We start from the raw sequence: 15425 nt of genomic DNA on the forward strand, positions 1-15425 counted from the left end.
TTCTACATTGTTATGGCTAGCTAAACCTTCAGGCATTTACCCCATCCCCCCTACTACCTCTGAACTCTAAAAGAATAGAAAGGCACGTTAAAAGCAAAAGTAAAAATGGCTGCTGGTTCTCAGTTGTTAGAGCGACAACATCCATTGTTACAGCATTGACATCCAGCTCCCCTTAACAAAAAGGTGTAATCTGCAATTTAAACAGAAGCATAGGTTAAGGGTTTCCCCTTGGCTTGTTGGGTTGTTTGTCATAGAATTTACAGATGAGTCTGTCAGCTTTCACATCATCGGATTTCACCCAAGTGGGATGTGATAATGGGTATCCCTTCCACTGTACTAAATACTGTAACTTTCCCTTAAAAATTCTAGAATCAAGTATACGTTTTACTTCATAATGTGTTTGTCCAGCTACCATTAGGGAATCAGGTGCTTTCTTGGGAGGAGTTCGTAAAGTGGACCCGCGGAAAGGTTTTAGTTTATGAAACTATTAAAAACAGGGTGAATTTTTCCTAGGAATCATGGGAGTTTCAACTCCACTGTAACTGGATTTATGATTCTGACAATGGGGAAAGAACCAAGGTATTTTGGTCCCAGTTTCTTACTAGGCAATTTGAGTCGCAGATATTTTGTGGATAAGTAAAGTTTACCCCTAACATGGAATGATCTCTGGGGGGGCCTTTTCTTATGAGGTGTTTTTTGTAAGACTCCGAGGCTTTCTTCAGCACAATTTTCATTTTGTCCCATACTTCCCTCCACCCTGCCAGCCATTGGTCAAGAGTCTGGGAGGTAGAGGGTCCTTGAGGATACTCAGGTATTGGATTGAATTCCTTCCCCGTAGCAATCTTAAAAGGTGTAAAACCAGTGCTGCTATGAACGGTGTTGTTGTAAGCCACCTCAGCGAAAGGGAGGAGGTCAGTCCAGTTTGTTTGTTGATAGTCCAAATAGCATCTAAGGTATTGTTCCACCATCAAGTTTGCTTTTTCAGCTGCCCCATTCGTAGACAGATGAAAAGCCGATGACAACCACTGCGATGAACCAATTATTGCGAAAAACCCTCTCCAAAACTTGGCCGTAAACTGCACCCCCCCTGTCAGAGATTATGCATTTTGGTGTGCCATGTAATCTATAAATGTGTTTTAGAAACATTTTGGCCAGTTTCTGGGCTGACAGGAATCCCTTGCAGGTGATAAAATGAGCCTGCTTTGAAAAAGATCAATCACAGTCCATATTACCATATGTCCTCTGCTTTCAGGTAACTCAACTATAAAATCCATGGCAATCTCTTCCCATGGCTGGGAAGGGTCCTCAATGAGCTGCAACAGCCCAGGGGGTTTCCCCAGAATTCCTTTCAGGGTGGCACATACTGCACAGCTTTTGATATAGTTTTCTATGTCCTTTTTCAAACCTGGCTACCAAAACTGACAGCGAATCAAATGTAGCGATTTCAAATAGCCAAAATATCTGGCTTGTTTCATATCATGACTGTGTTGAAGTGCATGGAGGCAAAGGGTCTCAGGCAAATATAATTTTCCCCCTTTGTAGGCTAATCCATCCCTGAAGGTTAGGGCAGCTTGATTGTCCTTAAACCATTGATCGTTGAGAAGTTCCTGTTTCAGCTTTCTTGACACAGAATCATTGGGGGTTGATTTTGTTGTGGGCTGGACCCTCTGTGAATTAATTGAGACATGATCTGTGGAGTAGGCATGATCAGTTCGTTGACTTATTCTCACTGGCTCTTATACTGAGGTAATCTGGATAGAGCATCTGCTAAAAAATTCTTTCCTCCCGGTATGTACTTTAGGGTGAAATTAAAGCGGTTAAAATATTGCACCCATTGTACTTGTTTAGGGGAAAGTTTGTGCAGAGTGTTTAGTGCCTCTAAGTTTTTGTGATCAGTCCATACTTCGAAAGGCACTGGCTGCTGGTTCTCAGTTGTCAGAGTGATGACATTCATTGTCACAGTGTGATGTGTGATCATATCCTGTCATAGATGCTTTTTATGGTGAAAATCCAGGGAACAGAATCTAGAAAGACGTTACTTCTATGATGTCTCTCAACCCTGCAGAATTTCTGCAAAATAACTTGCAGCTAATCAACTTAATCCTAGATAAAAAGAAAGTGCTACAATACTACACTTTCAAAAAAAATTGAGTTATCTTGCTTTTTCTTCCTTGGTCCTCATTTCTCTTTTTCCCATTTATCTATTTATTTCCAAACAATCATTTATAAAAATTAGAGGTACCAACCTGTGTAAATCCTTCAACAGTATTTGCATTTAAATTGAAAATGTGAATGCATCTGGTCTTATAAAGTGCCAAGTAATTATTTGATATTTAAAAGTTTGGAGATATCCTGGTAGGATAATGGCTCACCACTTAATTGTTCTAACAGTTTCTGAAAGTTATGAATTGATTAAAGTTGAAGAGTGAACAAGGCTTCACAAAGAGCAGGATAGGAAACTCCTGCCATCTACAAGGAAAGATGATTTGAAGGCATTAATAAATAAATGAATTGTGATGCCCTGGTTTAAGCACATTCCCTTTGTAGGGTTCCATATTTAAATCTGTGTTGTTTTAGCACCTAATAAAGATTTGGAATCTAAGTAATGAATCTAGACAATTCAGAGGGATGTGTTCAGCATATAAAAGTTCCCAAATTTCATTTCCTGATCTCATCAGATAAAAAGGATGAGCTAAGAAAGTTTCCATATCGTGTAGGAGGTAGAGTGGCAGAACCTAGGGGGCAGAGTTAAGAGAGGGATCAGCCTAGAATTCCTACAAGTAGACTAAGTCTAAGCCCCCCTTTGAATTCCATTGATCCTCATCTAAGTCCAAACAGGTGCTAACTATTAGTTGAGAAGATTCCTGTGCACAGGCTGTTTAGCAATAAATCAGTTTAATTGGACCTTCAATGTGGACTGGTTATTTACACTTGACAGATGGGTGTTAAAAATCAGAAAAGCTAATGCCAAACTAGCATAGTTTTAAGAACATAAGAGGAATCCAGCTGGATCAGGCCAATAATTTACCATCCAGAATTTGTGTCACAACATAGCTAGCCATGTGCATCCTACAAGTACATAAGTATCCTGTGGAGAATGTAACCTTTTTCCACAGTTGCTCCTTAGAATAAGGTATTCAATAAAGTATGCAAATCATTTTGGATTGGATTTGCATCATCAATTCAATCTGAAATATATTGTTTTAATTTGAAACATTATTTTTATTTGGAACATCAAAACAATGCTATTTGGAATATCAGATCCTCAGATTTGTGCAATTCTGTTGTTCAAAAAACAAATTGTTTCTCTGTATGTACAAAAGTAATCAACTTGTCAGTTCAAATTGATTTGATTCAACTAATTAATTTTATATGGAGATTTGATTTATTTGTCTTTAAGTGAAATTTCCATATTGAATCTTCTCATAGTTCTATTTTTAAGGCCATGCCCTTTGACTCTGGAGAAAATACGCACCCATCAGTATTAATCATGTTGTTGAATAGCTGTTCCAAAAAGGAGAAACTTCTATTTTGCCAAGACACAGAGATATTGTAAGGCAACTTGGCTTCAGAAAGCCAACAGAAGTTAAAATAAGAGCAACTCTTCAACATCTGGGACTGGGAACTGGGCGTGACTAGTCTAGGGAAGAGAAGGACCAGGGGAGACATGATAGCAGTGTTCCAATATTTGAGGGGCTGTCACAGAGAGGAAGGGATCGACCTATTTTCCAAAGCACCTGAAGGCCAGACAAGGAATAACAAATAGAAACTGATCAAGGAGAGATTCAACCTGGAAATAAGGAGAAATTTTCTGACAGTGAGAACAATCAACCACTGGAAGCTTTCAAGAAAAGACTGGACTGCCATCTGTCAGAAATGGTGTAGGGTCTCATGCTTGGGCAGGGGGTGACCTACAAGGTCCCTTCCAACTCTGTTATATATTCTATTCTATTCTATTCTATTCTATTCTATTCTATTCTATTCTATTCTATTCTATTCTATTCTATTCTATTCTATTCTATTCTATTATTCTATTCCATTCCATTACTTTTTAAAACAAAACACTTGTCTGACCTCCCAAATATTGGCATTTTTTTTCCTTCTGGATTTTGAATTTTATAGATCAATAGGAAATGTTGTCTGACTCAAAAGAGATCCCCTCCCTAAGTGAATAGGTAGAGGAAGAAAACCTGTCCTTGTGTGCTCACCTTTAATCTTTTTTCATACAATCAGAAAATTAGAAGAATCCCATAGACATCTGAAGAAACTGTAAGTTCCTTATCTACTTGTAGAAGCACAAAGTGGCCTTTCCTTTGATCATCACATTGCAGTTGCAGATTCAAGTCAACCTACCTTTGCAATCTGGCATCTTTCAGATGTGCTGGCTGAACATTCTCAGAATTTTAATCCAAACACATCTGGAGGGGGCAAGGTTGGAAAAGACAACTGAACCTTTCTTTCCTACAAGCTTCAATCAGCAATCTACAGTTTAATGATAGTGTAATCCACATTATCACAAGGTCCTCTCTCTCCCATCCATTGTAATGTTCCCCATCTCAAGAGCCATGGTGGCACAGTGGTTAGAATGCAGTATTGCGGGCTAATTCTGCTGACTGCCAGCAGTTCAATTCTCACTGGCTCAAGGTTGACTCAGTCTTCCATCCTTCCGAGGTCAGTAAAATGAGGACCCAGATTGTTGGGGGCAATATGCTGACTCTATAAACCACTTAGAGAGGGCTATAAAGCACTATGAAGCAGTATATAAGTCTAAGTGCTATTGCTATCTCCTTGAAACTTCCTTAAATCTAGCCAGAAAATTTTTCATCCAAGCTGAAGTCTTGAATCAAAACCTTCATGTTTCAAAATTGTTCCTATATGTTACTCCACTGGTATCGAACTCATCTAAAATGTTTGTCTTTTAAGAGCGCTGTTTGGGATTGTGTTTAGAATTGGTGCTCTGCTCAAAAATGACTGTAATTTCTGAAGGTCTGAACTGACGCATGCTGCTATGCCTTTGCAATAACTGTGGTGCCTGTACATTTTGGAAATAGATTATTAAATAGAAACAAGGGGTCTCCAGAGTTCTCTCTACTTTGTGATAGCTACCCTGAAGTCCCTGATGCTTGACTAAAGAAAAGCATGAATAATTTGTTGTCACTCCTCCATAGTTGTAGGGGAATATTCAACTTTTCCAGCTATTCAGTTGCCGTGCTGGGTTGTACTTCATAGCAGACAATGCTAAGCTAATGCCACATGAGAATGGCTTTGTTTCCATGGTGCTAATAGGTCCTGCTTTTACCAGGATCCTTTGAACTAATGGAAATGGGAATAACAGTGAGAATTGCTATGCTAGCCCTAGTCAGCTGTCATTTATTCTGGGCTGCTATTATTTACTTTTTAAAAATAAAACATGGATCAGCCTTTGTATTTGATTGCTTCCTTTATGAAATGTGGATGTCCAATGTTACATTTAATCAGAGAGTTCTGATAGTTTAATGATGGGGGATTTTTCCACTAAGTGCTAAGTCCAATCAGAAACTAGGCGAGTGGTGTATACACTGAAGAAAAGATCTTAAGGAAGTATTTTAAACCATGCAGGGCAGGAAAAGTGGTGAATGCACATTTGAAATGAATGTGTGTGTATCTTGTGTTGCTATATATTTACCTCAAGCTTATATTTAGCTGAAGCTTGCTGGTACTCAGCTCTTAAAGCTGCATACATCCAATTGCAAGCCCCAGGCCCCCAAAAGAATATATAAATAGATAAGCATGTAGTAATGACCCCGGCGTATCTGTGACTAAGCCTTTGTAAGTCTAGCATGCTGCTTGCAGCATCAACAAGCCAAATGCTTAGAAGCCAGGCATAAAACTAATAGCTATCCCTGCCTATCATTCCTTGCATCTGGTATTCCCAGATCTACTGTCTCTGAACATGGAAATTTCTCTTAAATTCTTACTGAGAGCCTCATTAAGCTTCATTATGACCATCTCTATTAATTCACTGAATGTATAAGATTGTACTTGTGCCCACTAGCCCAGCCTGTCCACAACAGCATTATACATTGCATGCACCCCAGATGTTACCCACAATTCATTAGAAAGGGACCCTCTGTGTGCATGGAGGGACATCTGTCGGTTCCTCCCTATAAGTAAGTTTTGATTCATATGAATGGAATCTTTTCAGACTGTAATTGGCTGTATGGTGAATAAGAGGTCCTTCAAGAAAATTCCATTCCCAGTGAATATTACCTGGTTGGCTTTTCTTGTTACATACTGTATGGTTATATTGGTATATAAAAGTATAATGAACTACAAGCCTTCGGCTCTAATAAAGATCCCAATATAGCAGCCAATGGAGAAGAATCAGATTTTTCCCCCTCCCTATTCTTTGTCTGGTGTCCCTCCTTCTCTACTATCTGTGAGAGAGAAGTTTGCAATCAGTGGTTCTCAGAAGAGTAATGTCAGTCATGTCAACAACCAATTATTAAGGCCATGAAATGCAGGGTGAAAAGTCATTTTTTAGGCAGGACAAGAAGCAAAGGCTTTGAACTGCTATAGTGTAAGATGGAAACTACATTTTCACATATCATGTGTGTGGTTTCATTCTAGCTTGCAATGAAGCTTTTGATGTGGCTACATATGTTGTGTTTTTGAGGGACCCTAACAAAATGCAAAGAGCAGGAATTCCTGTTCAGAGAAATAGATAAACAGAATTTGAACTCATGGAAAAATGTGGATGTGCAGAGCTGGTTGAAAAACAAAGGAAGCCACCAGATCGCATCTGGAGACTAGTTACCAGAAATGAGAATTGCCACAGGATCGGTCACAAAGAAACAATTTATCAAGATCAGATCCAAACTAGAAGGCATCAACCAGAGGTCAGAAATTTAACAGTTATAAGACAGCAAGTCACATTTGACCGGTGCAACAGGTCCACAAAAAGATGGCAAGGCATGGAAAGGAGGAAGGAAGTTTGTGTATGTCTCAATGATGTGTCTGAAAGAAAAAGAAATAAGTTATAAATGGAGAAATGTGTAATAGTCTCACCTCAGAATTGTACTTTGAAGAAACTGGATAGGAATGGACAGGGATGATATTCTCAGAAGTCTTCTACATACAACCAAGAAAACAAGGAAATGGATCATTGAACAAGGTTATCGTTCAAGCATAAAGGAGCAGGCTCAAATTATGCCCCACATTATGCAAAGACTTAACTCTCTGGAGTCTGGAGAAAGGTCTATTGCTGGGAAAGGTAGAAAGTAAGAGAAGAGGATGACCAGCAGCAAGATAGAATTACTAGTTACAGTGGTGATGAGTATTCCAATGGAAGTCCTGAAAGACCAAGTTAGGAACAGAGAAAATCAATCTATGTGGTTACTAGGAATTCACAATTACTTCATGACACATTAATTATCTCATATTGTTTCCATCCATTAGTACAGGTTTTTTTTTTATTGTACGGACTGACAAACTTTTAAGGAAGTTTGAGCATATTTGGAGTGTAGAGAATAAAGCCTTCCAAAGATGCTATCTATCACTTCTCAACATAACATTGTCTTTTAAAATATATAATTAAGCAACCAACCTCCAATATTATTTTCAAAGAATGCTTTTATTCTGTGTAGGGCCCAGTGGAAAAGAGCATTCTACAAAGATCATGCTTAAGGCTGGCATTTTGCTTTGAAACGTGCTTGCTTCTATTTTAGAGAAAGAGGGAGAGAGAGAGAAAGAGAAAGAGAAAAGCCAGGTGGGACTGGCAGCCTGCTGGATATCAAGGGAGATATTTACTCCAACAGCCAGATGTCAAGTAGAAAGGGGTTTTCTCTATAGAGAAAGCAAATGGAAAAGCAGCATTGCCACACTGCAACCCAAGCTCTGCCCTCTTATGTCTCGGTCATAACATCAAATGCAGATCCATTGCAATAGCAGACTACTGCTCTTGCCATTTGAAAGAAAGCTTCAGATCCTACAGACACCTCTGGTTCCCCCCCCTTTCCTAACCACACTGCCTGAAATACCATAGATAGAATCTGAGTTTTCAGTAGGCTGCTTGTTTTGTCTGCACAATTAGATCTATCTTCCCATTAGGCAAAAACATTTAAAATTTACTTTTGAAAATGCAGGCTGGAACTCAAAAACAGGGAGGATGAAACCTGAATCAATCTAGCCCTTGGAATTGTGGATTATTTATTTCATGTGTCTGGGAAGCTGCAATCCATAAATATCTGACGGGTAATAAAATCTTCACCCCTGAACTTAAATCAGTACGTCCCTCTAATTCTGAAAATCAGGGTACCTCTGCTAAAATAATAGCTATTAAAAGTTGGGTAACTTGTTTACTTTGTTTTTGGTATGTGATTAACATTTGATGGGGGGCCCTCCAGTATTCTATGAGGATTGTAATTGGAGACCGTATTTATATTGCTGATTTTTAAATCAATCATTATCTAAATATTTTCTTTGCCCAAGCTCTTAACAGATTATAGATGTTATCAGTGTTACCAACACACTGAGTAAAAATGTGATGTTTCTGTCTTCTTAAGAGATGGAGGATTGCACCTCTGGGTGAGAACTGTGATGCCTCTCAAAGGATTTGTCCCAGTATGCACTGCTGAGCTGTCGGGAAATGTGTAAAATATCCATGATTATCTTCAGAATGATGTTCTTACCCAAAATGAAGAGCTGGTCCCTAGCCTTACTGTTTGTAGTGACAATATTGGCTGGGAACATATAGCTTACTGCACAAGACAGACAAACATTTAGCCATGTCCTATTTTTATCTAGGTCTTCTCCTCCTAGGAAATACCAGGAGGGAAGCATTCAAACCAATACAAAGTCTTAGAGTCTAGCAGATTGTGGAGTACATGACAACAGTGCTAAATTTTGCATTTCAGTGTTTGTCATCTGGAGCTTGCATTTTTCTGGAACCTTTACTTAACAAACTGTCTAGCCAGGGTCTTCCTCCTCCTGGGTATTTTCCAATGTGAGGCAAGATGTGAGAGACACGTACTGCTGCTGGCACAAAGATTATTTGCAAATAATATCTATAAAGCCCAGTGTGTCTGCTTAGAGCTATTAGCTAATATTGATTAATTCCATACACACATATAAACACACACACACACACACACAATATTTTATCCTTTTTATTTTAAGTAATACCTTTCAGAGAGGGAAATAAAGCTAATGTGAGGTCATTGTATTGTTATCAGCTATTAAAACTTAATACTTTCAAAAGAAAGTTTTTTATGTAAGACAAAAAATAGACTAGGTTTTTAGACACGGTTGTATCAGTGCCACTGGCAGCAATATCTGCTAAGACACACGCAAGGGCATAGCCAGGCCTTCTGTACGTTAACTCTAACCCCCACTGCCCCCCAACCCTAACAGGAGATGGGAGGCACATTGTGGTTGCCCTGGGTGGAGTGTGGGTGCATTGTGGTTGCCCTGGGTGGAGTGTGGGTTAGAGTTGGGGTTAGGCATTGTGGGTTAGAGATGGGAAGGCCTGGAAAACTTGTGAAAAAAACAGGTTTTTCCCCCGTTTGTTTCCAAACTGCTTTGGAAACAAATGGGAATTTTTTTTCCCATTTTTTCCTCCAGGGCTTCCCATTTCCCATTAGGTTGGGAGGCAGTGGAGGTTAGAGTTAACATATGGTAGGCCTGGCAGCAGCATTTGGCATGATGCCTGAGGCGGCAAATGGCTGCATTGTGCCGAAACCGGCCATTTGCTGCCTCGTGCATTGTGCCCAATGCCGCTGCCATGAGGCCACGAAACAAGCCGGGCAGCGGTAAGGAACCAGTATACCGGTACTGTTGATCAGATCCCCCTCCCCCATCAGCTTGGCCTTGTCACAGAGGCACTGGCAGATCCCCCCTTACCTTGTGTCTATGGTGAAACCAGACGGAATCAGCGGCAGGCCATCCGTGCAAGCCCTTAAGTAGGGCTTACTTTCGGGGGAGGGCTTATATTAGCCAACACCCCCCCATGAAAATCAGCTGGGACTTACCTTTGGGGGCAGGTTTACTTTTGGGGAAACACGGTAACTACTGTGATGTACTCAAACCAGGCTGTCCTTGAAAACTACTCAAAGCATCAGCTGACCCAGAATTCAGTGGCATAGACAGTATGCCCTCATGATACCTCTGTTTCATGAGCTGCACTAGTTACCAGAATGCTTTTAAGTGTAATTCAAGGTGCTGGTTATGACCTATATAGCTGTCAGTCCCATTAAGTTAGAGCAGAGCAGGAAATCCATTGATAAAAGAGGCTAAGACTGTTTTTATTGAGAATGGTTATGATAACAGAATCTTGCAAGTCTGATTGTACTATACCTCCTCCTCCTTCTTATACTGTTGTGAGCTAGGGAGGTGTCTGTCTGAGCGTCTTATGAATATTTTCTGCTTAAGATATGCTTCATCTACTTTTGCCTAGTAATGGTTCCTGCATATTTTCATCAAGGTTATCTTCCCTACTCTCTAAAAAAAGGGATTGGTTATCTGAGGGACTGCCTATATTTCGTGAAGTCTGTCCAGTTGGTACAAAATGACAGGATTGGCACACTCTGGGTTCCTTCAATTACACAATGTTATCTTTCCAGACTCAAGAAACATACTTTCTACTTTGTGATGACTGCCTTCTAAAATGAGATTCCCCCTACTATCCATGTGATTCCCTACTCCCTGGCCACAGTGGTATTCCAGAAAGTCTTAAAGTCTTGGCTGTTCTCTCAGGCTGTTCTCTCTGCAACCCCTGTCAAATTGTTTGAGGGTATATGTATGTGTGTGTGTGTATAATTACTCAGTCAGTTGCCATCAGTTTTTCTTTTTCATTATTTTCTTATAATTATTAAACGAATTCATATATAGGTCAAAATATTATATTGTATTTACTATTCTGCTTAGTTTTTTATTATACCCATCTAGAAACAGTTCAGATTTGGACAGTGAGAAAATAGATTAAATTAAATTAAATTAAATTATCTCTCTGTTGTTTAACCCTAGAAGGAATGTTTCCCTCTGTGGGAAATATATCAGGTGGAAATCCAAAAGAAGATCTTAGTTTTGTCTCTATCGACAGCAGTGGAATTCAAATGAGCCTATTTTGCTATTTTCAAAAAGAAAATGTAAATTATTGCATTTCAGAGGGATTTTGGAATTGATTGACTGTTCATGTTGCTTGTATGGAGAGGGTGTTCTATGGAGAACACGCCAAGTTTGTTATAGCTTTATTTGGATTGTTTCTACTGCATTTCTTTTGAAATGGTTTTATTGTTGGTTTTATTTTTATATTCATATTTTTTTGGTCTGTGACCGCAAAATAAAAAAATATTATTATTATATTCATATTTTAGATTTATTCTGTAAACTATCTGTAGCTGGATGTAAAGCCTAATGTGTTTTGCAGGAAGAAGAAGCATAGACTTCAAGGCATGATTCATTTGCAGAAGTGATTATTATATTCAAAACTTATCAAACTGGTCATGACCTGTGCGTAAATATGTCAGTGTTGCATCAAACTCATTCATATTCTGCTTACCCCATTTTAGCCTTGAAGAAAGGACGATTCTGGATCACACCTGACCCATATCATAAAGACGACAACATTCAGATAGGAAGAGAGGTCAAGATCTCTTGCCAAGTGGAAGCAGTTCCCTCTGAAGAGCTCATGTTCAGTTGGTTTAAAAATGGTCGGCCACTGCGCAGCTCTGAAAGGATGGTGATTACTCAAACAGATCCCGATGTCTCTCCAGGAACCACCAATCTGGACATCATTGATTTGAAATTCACTGATTTTGGGACGTACACATGTGTTGCAGCTCTGAAAGGTGGTGGCATCTCAGATATCAGCATCGATGTCAACATTTCCAGTAGCACAGGTGAGGGTGTTTCTGTAACTTCCCATAGGTCACTTATAGGAGTTCAGTGCCAATTCTTTTAGGAAGATAGGAAGCTTTCTGAAAGAAAGTCAGGTAATTTTTCCATTGAAATTCAATGGAACAGGCAAACTGCAACCATTAGCCTAATTTAAATACCTTTTCCTCTGCAAACTAGTTTTATGGAAGATACACTTTCTTCAGTGGGAGTGAAAGACAGAGAAATAAGAGTGTGTCACAAAGAAAGGATATCAGCAATATAAAGTTTAGAAAAAGAATAAGTTGTTCTTCTCCTGTTTATGTGTCATTAGCCATTGGCAATCTTCCCCTTGCAAATTACTCTCAAAAGCATGAAGACCCTGTTACACTCCCTGTTTAACCAAGCAGCTGTTTTCACAATGGATTTTTTTACCCAGTCACCTTAAAAATACAGGGAACTAACTGATGGAGATTTTGCATTCAAAGCACACATGCTGCCACTGTGCTATAACTCTTCAAAACACTTCCACATTGATGTAGGAATGAATATGAGAAACATTTGATCTGAAAATAGCTTTGCTCATAGGAGTGGGGGATATGGTTGTTTGGTGGTGTATTTCATTTCAGTTCTAGCAAAACATATGCCAAAAGGCAGAACATGTGTATCTCTGTATGTGTGCTATCAAGCAGATATTATTAAATGTCTGGCATATGATGGATGAATAATATTTGCTTATATTTGTCTTGCAAGGCTGAAGCAGAGAGGGCCATTCTATTCGTGGAGTGTTTCTCCTCCAACAGAAAGCAACCAATGCATTACCATTTCTTGAGATAGATTCATTTGGAAGAGCAATTGGATGTATCAGAAGAATCCATCAGATGGCTGTACCTGAAAGCTTTTCATAGCTTCTTCAGCCAGTGATAGATTGCTACCCACTGGACATGGTGCTTCACCATGTGTAAAGAAAAGTCAAAAGAGAGAAAGAGCAAAACCAATGCTTGTAGGGTGCTAATACTCTCAAATCTGTTGTAGGATCACCTTGGTCATAAAAGAACTGTGGACATCTTACTATGTATGTAAAATCATTACTAACTTACCAAAGTCCATGTTAACAATTATTTAGCTATGGATTTATATACATTATATTTTTTGTTAAATAAATTCAAAATAACTAACACAGAAATTATATATCATGAAATGAATTGGGCATGCAAATGTATTAATTCCTTTAAAAGCAATCTTGAAGTCTAATTAGTTCCAATAATAAATCTAATTTCATACTTCAAAATGGTGAGCAAAATCTAACAACAGAAGCATAGAACTTCAAGCCATGTCCAAAACTTGATGAAAAAAAAAAGGTTTTTCTAAATTTAAATATGTAACATACTAACTGTTAGGTGAGAACATACATAGATTCTGGAAGTTAGAGACTCAACAAGGTACTGTACCCTGGAAACGGATAGAAGTGGAAGAAAAATGATCTTTTTGCTGTAGGTGGATGGCATTTCCAAGGAGACAGCCTTTCTCCTGGGTGTCCCATTTAAGTATTGTTGCTGAGCCTTTACTGGAGACATGTTATGGAACTCTAAAAAAAACTCTCAAAGATGAGACTCAATGACTGCTGTAGAAGATTATAGTCAATCCCAAAACATCCATTTACCAGGAAATAATCTGCAGATACATCCTGACACCTCTCTGCAGGATTTTATGTATCACTTCACCTTAGCTTTGTCCTTTTGCTTGGCAGACGGGCATCCTCTCAAAAGTCCAACTTTTTTTTCCAGTTTCTATTCTTGTCTGTGTGACTTGGAGTCATTCTTCTAAATAAATATGTTGCCAGAAGCAAGCATTTGGCTTTGTGGAATGCCAGCTTACCTTGCATTTTTCATTTTTGAAATCTATCATCTGTCTATCTTTCGGTTCAGTGAACTTGGAAATGTGTATTGGTAATACCAGATTTAACATGACACCCCATGTATAATCCTTCACCTAGCTTTGCGCTCTCCGTTTGAATCCATGGTGTGGAAACTGCCTGCCCTGCATCCTGTTTTGTTCAAAAGAGATTCTAAGGTCACCCCTCAGCATTTCATTTAAAAGACTCTTGAGTAGCAAGACTCAGACCATTCACAGTTTCAGATGGTGTGGAAATTCAGCCATCCCAAATATACAATAGTAGGTTTTTTTCTTTGTCTGAATTCTTCAGAGCTTTTGCAACTGATTGGTAAAGCCCATATATCAACCTGGTTAAACAAGATTGTGGTCCAATAGTTCAACTAGATCAGTGTTTCTCAACCTTGGCAAATTTAAGGTGTATGGACTTCAACTCTCAGAATTCCCCAGCCAGCCTAGCTTAAACTTGCCACTGAATTAGATTATTTCTCTCCATAGGCAAAATATTATTGGCCTCCATCTTGTTTTTCAAAGGTGTTACTTGCAATTTAAAAGTATGTTTCCATAGTCTATCAAATATATTTTCATATTCTTTTATATTCTGTCTTTAATTTGAATAGGATAGATCAGAGTGGGTTGCTCTCCTTTCAACTAATTTTTTAATCTACAAAAGAAATTTGCCAATTAAATGTTACTTTCTTATTAAACACTGGGTCTCTGGTCCTTCTGGTGGACTGCTGTGTGCTCTGGGTAACCTTGACAGGGTATGAAAGCAATAATCTTCTTTCTTTTTAGTTCAAAAGTGCTTAATAATGTTTTTTTTAAGTGTCTGGTGTCGTAATAAAAGTAATTTTCTAGTCTATATAATTAATGACTCAGTCAAGGCATTTTCAAGCTGCAGGCATTCATTTAAAAAACATCACTTTTAATATTGCCATTTATTGACTGAGAAAATGCCCTTTTTAATTGAGAAGCTTTTTCCCCCCTTCCTTTTATCCCTGGAAACAAACAGAGGGAGATGAAATCCAGAGGTTTTGCAAAACATACTTCTGGGTCTTTTTTAGGCTTTACATACAGTTGTATGGGAATGACCTCAAGATGGCTGCACAACCAGGCAACTGAAGCCCCACCACTTAATAGAAATGGCTTTTTTTTTTTAAAGGCCCCACTGTTTTGGCATTGTTGACCTCTCCCAATGGATGCTCTGGACAATTTGCCCTTTGTTATTTTACTCATAACTCCATTTGGTTATCTTGTTAATTATTATAGTTTGTCACACAGTCAGCCAGATATTGAGAGTGGATTTGGCATTTTTATCCACCTATCAAGTCCTTTCCAAGGACCTGGGATAGACAAAGGTGGATGTTTGATGGTGTTAAAGATATTGTTGCAGGATGTAAGCTGTTCTGAGTAAAATTGCCTTTTGCAACTCATTGTCAGGGTCATCTTAGTGTTTTTTTTCTCATAGGTGTAGGATCCGCATTTTGGATAACAAGCACCATCTTGTTATCCAAGCACAGCATCCAGGTCTAACTGGGTGAACTGTCTTTTGTAACTGACTGATGGTAATTATGCCAGTGCCAATGGTGTTCAAGTGGTACTCCAAACCACCTATCTGTATCATATAGGGACTCTGGCTGGTGTATAATAAATATTAAAAGCATAAAAACAGTTTACAAAAT

At 38.7% G+C, this 15425-nt stretch overlaps 1 protein-coding gene across 1 annotated transcript in view; it reads left to right on the forward strand.

Annotated features, from left to right (window-relative positions):
- Nucleotides 1–15425, forward strand: part of MDGA2 (MAM domain containing glycosylphosphatidylinositol anchor 2) — a gene marked incomplete at its 3' end in the record, with an annotated part of 498834 nt that overhangs the window by 322577 nt on the left and 160832 nt on the right. The window contains exon 7 of the mRNA XM_029284905.1: nt 11547–11876. Within this exon, the coding sequence (XP_029140738.1) occupies nt 11547–11876 (330 nt within the window). The remainder of the gene's footprint in view (nt 1–11546; nt 11877–15425) is intronic.

This window comes from Protobothrops mucrosquamatus, unplaced genomic scaffold (genome assembly GCF_001527695.2).
Source record: "Protobothrops mucrosquamatus isolate PMUCROS unplaced genomic scaffold, P.Mucros_1.0 scaffold1091, whole genome shotgun sequence".
Taxonomy (NCBI): domain Eukaryota; kingdom Metazoa; phylum Chordata; class Lepidosauria; order Squamata; family Viperidae; genus Protobothrops; species Protobothrops mucrosquamatus.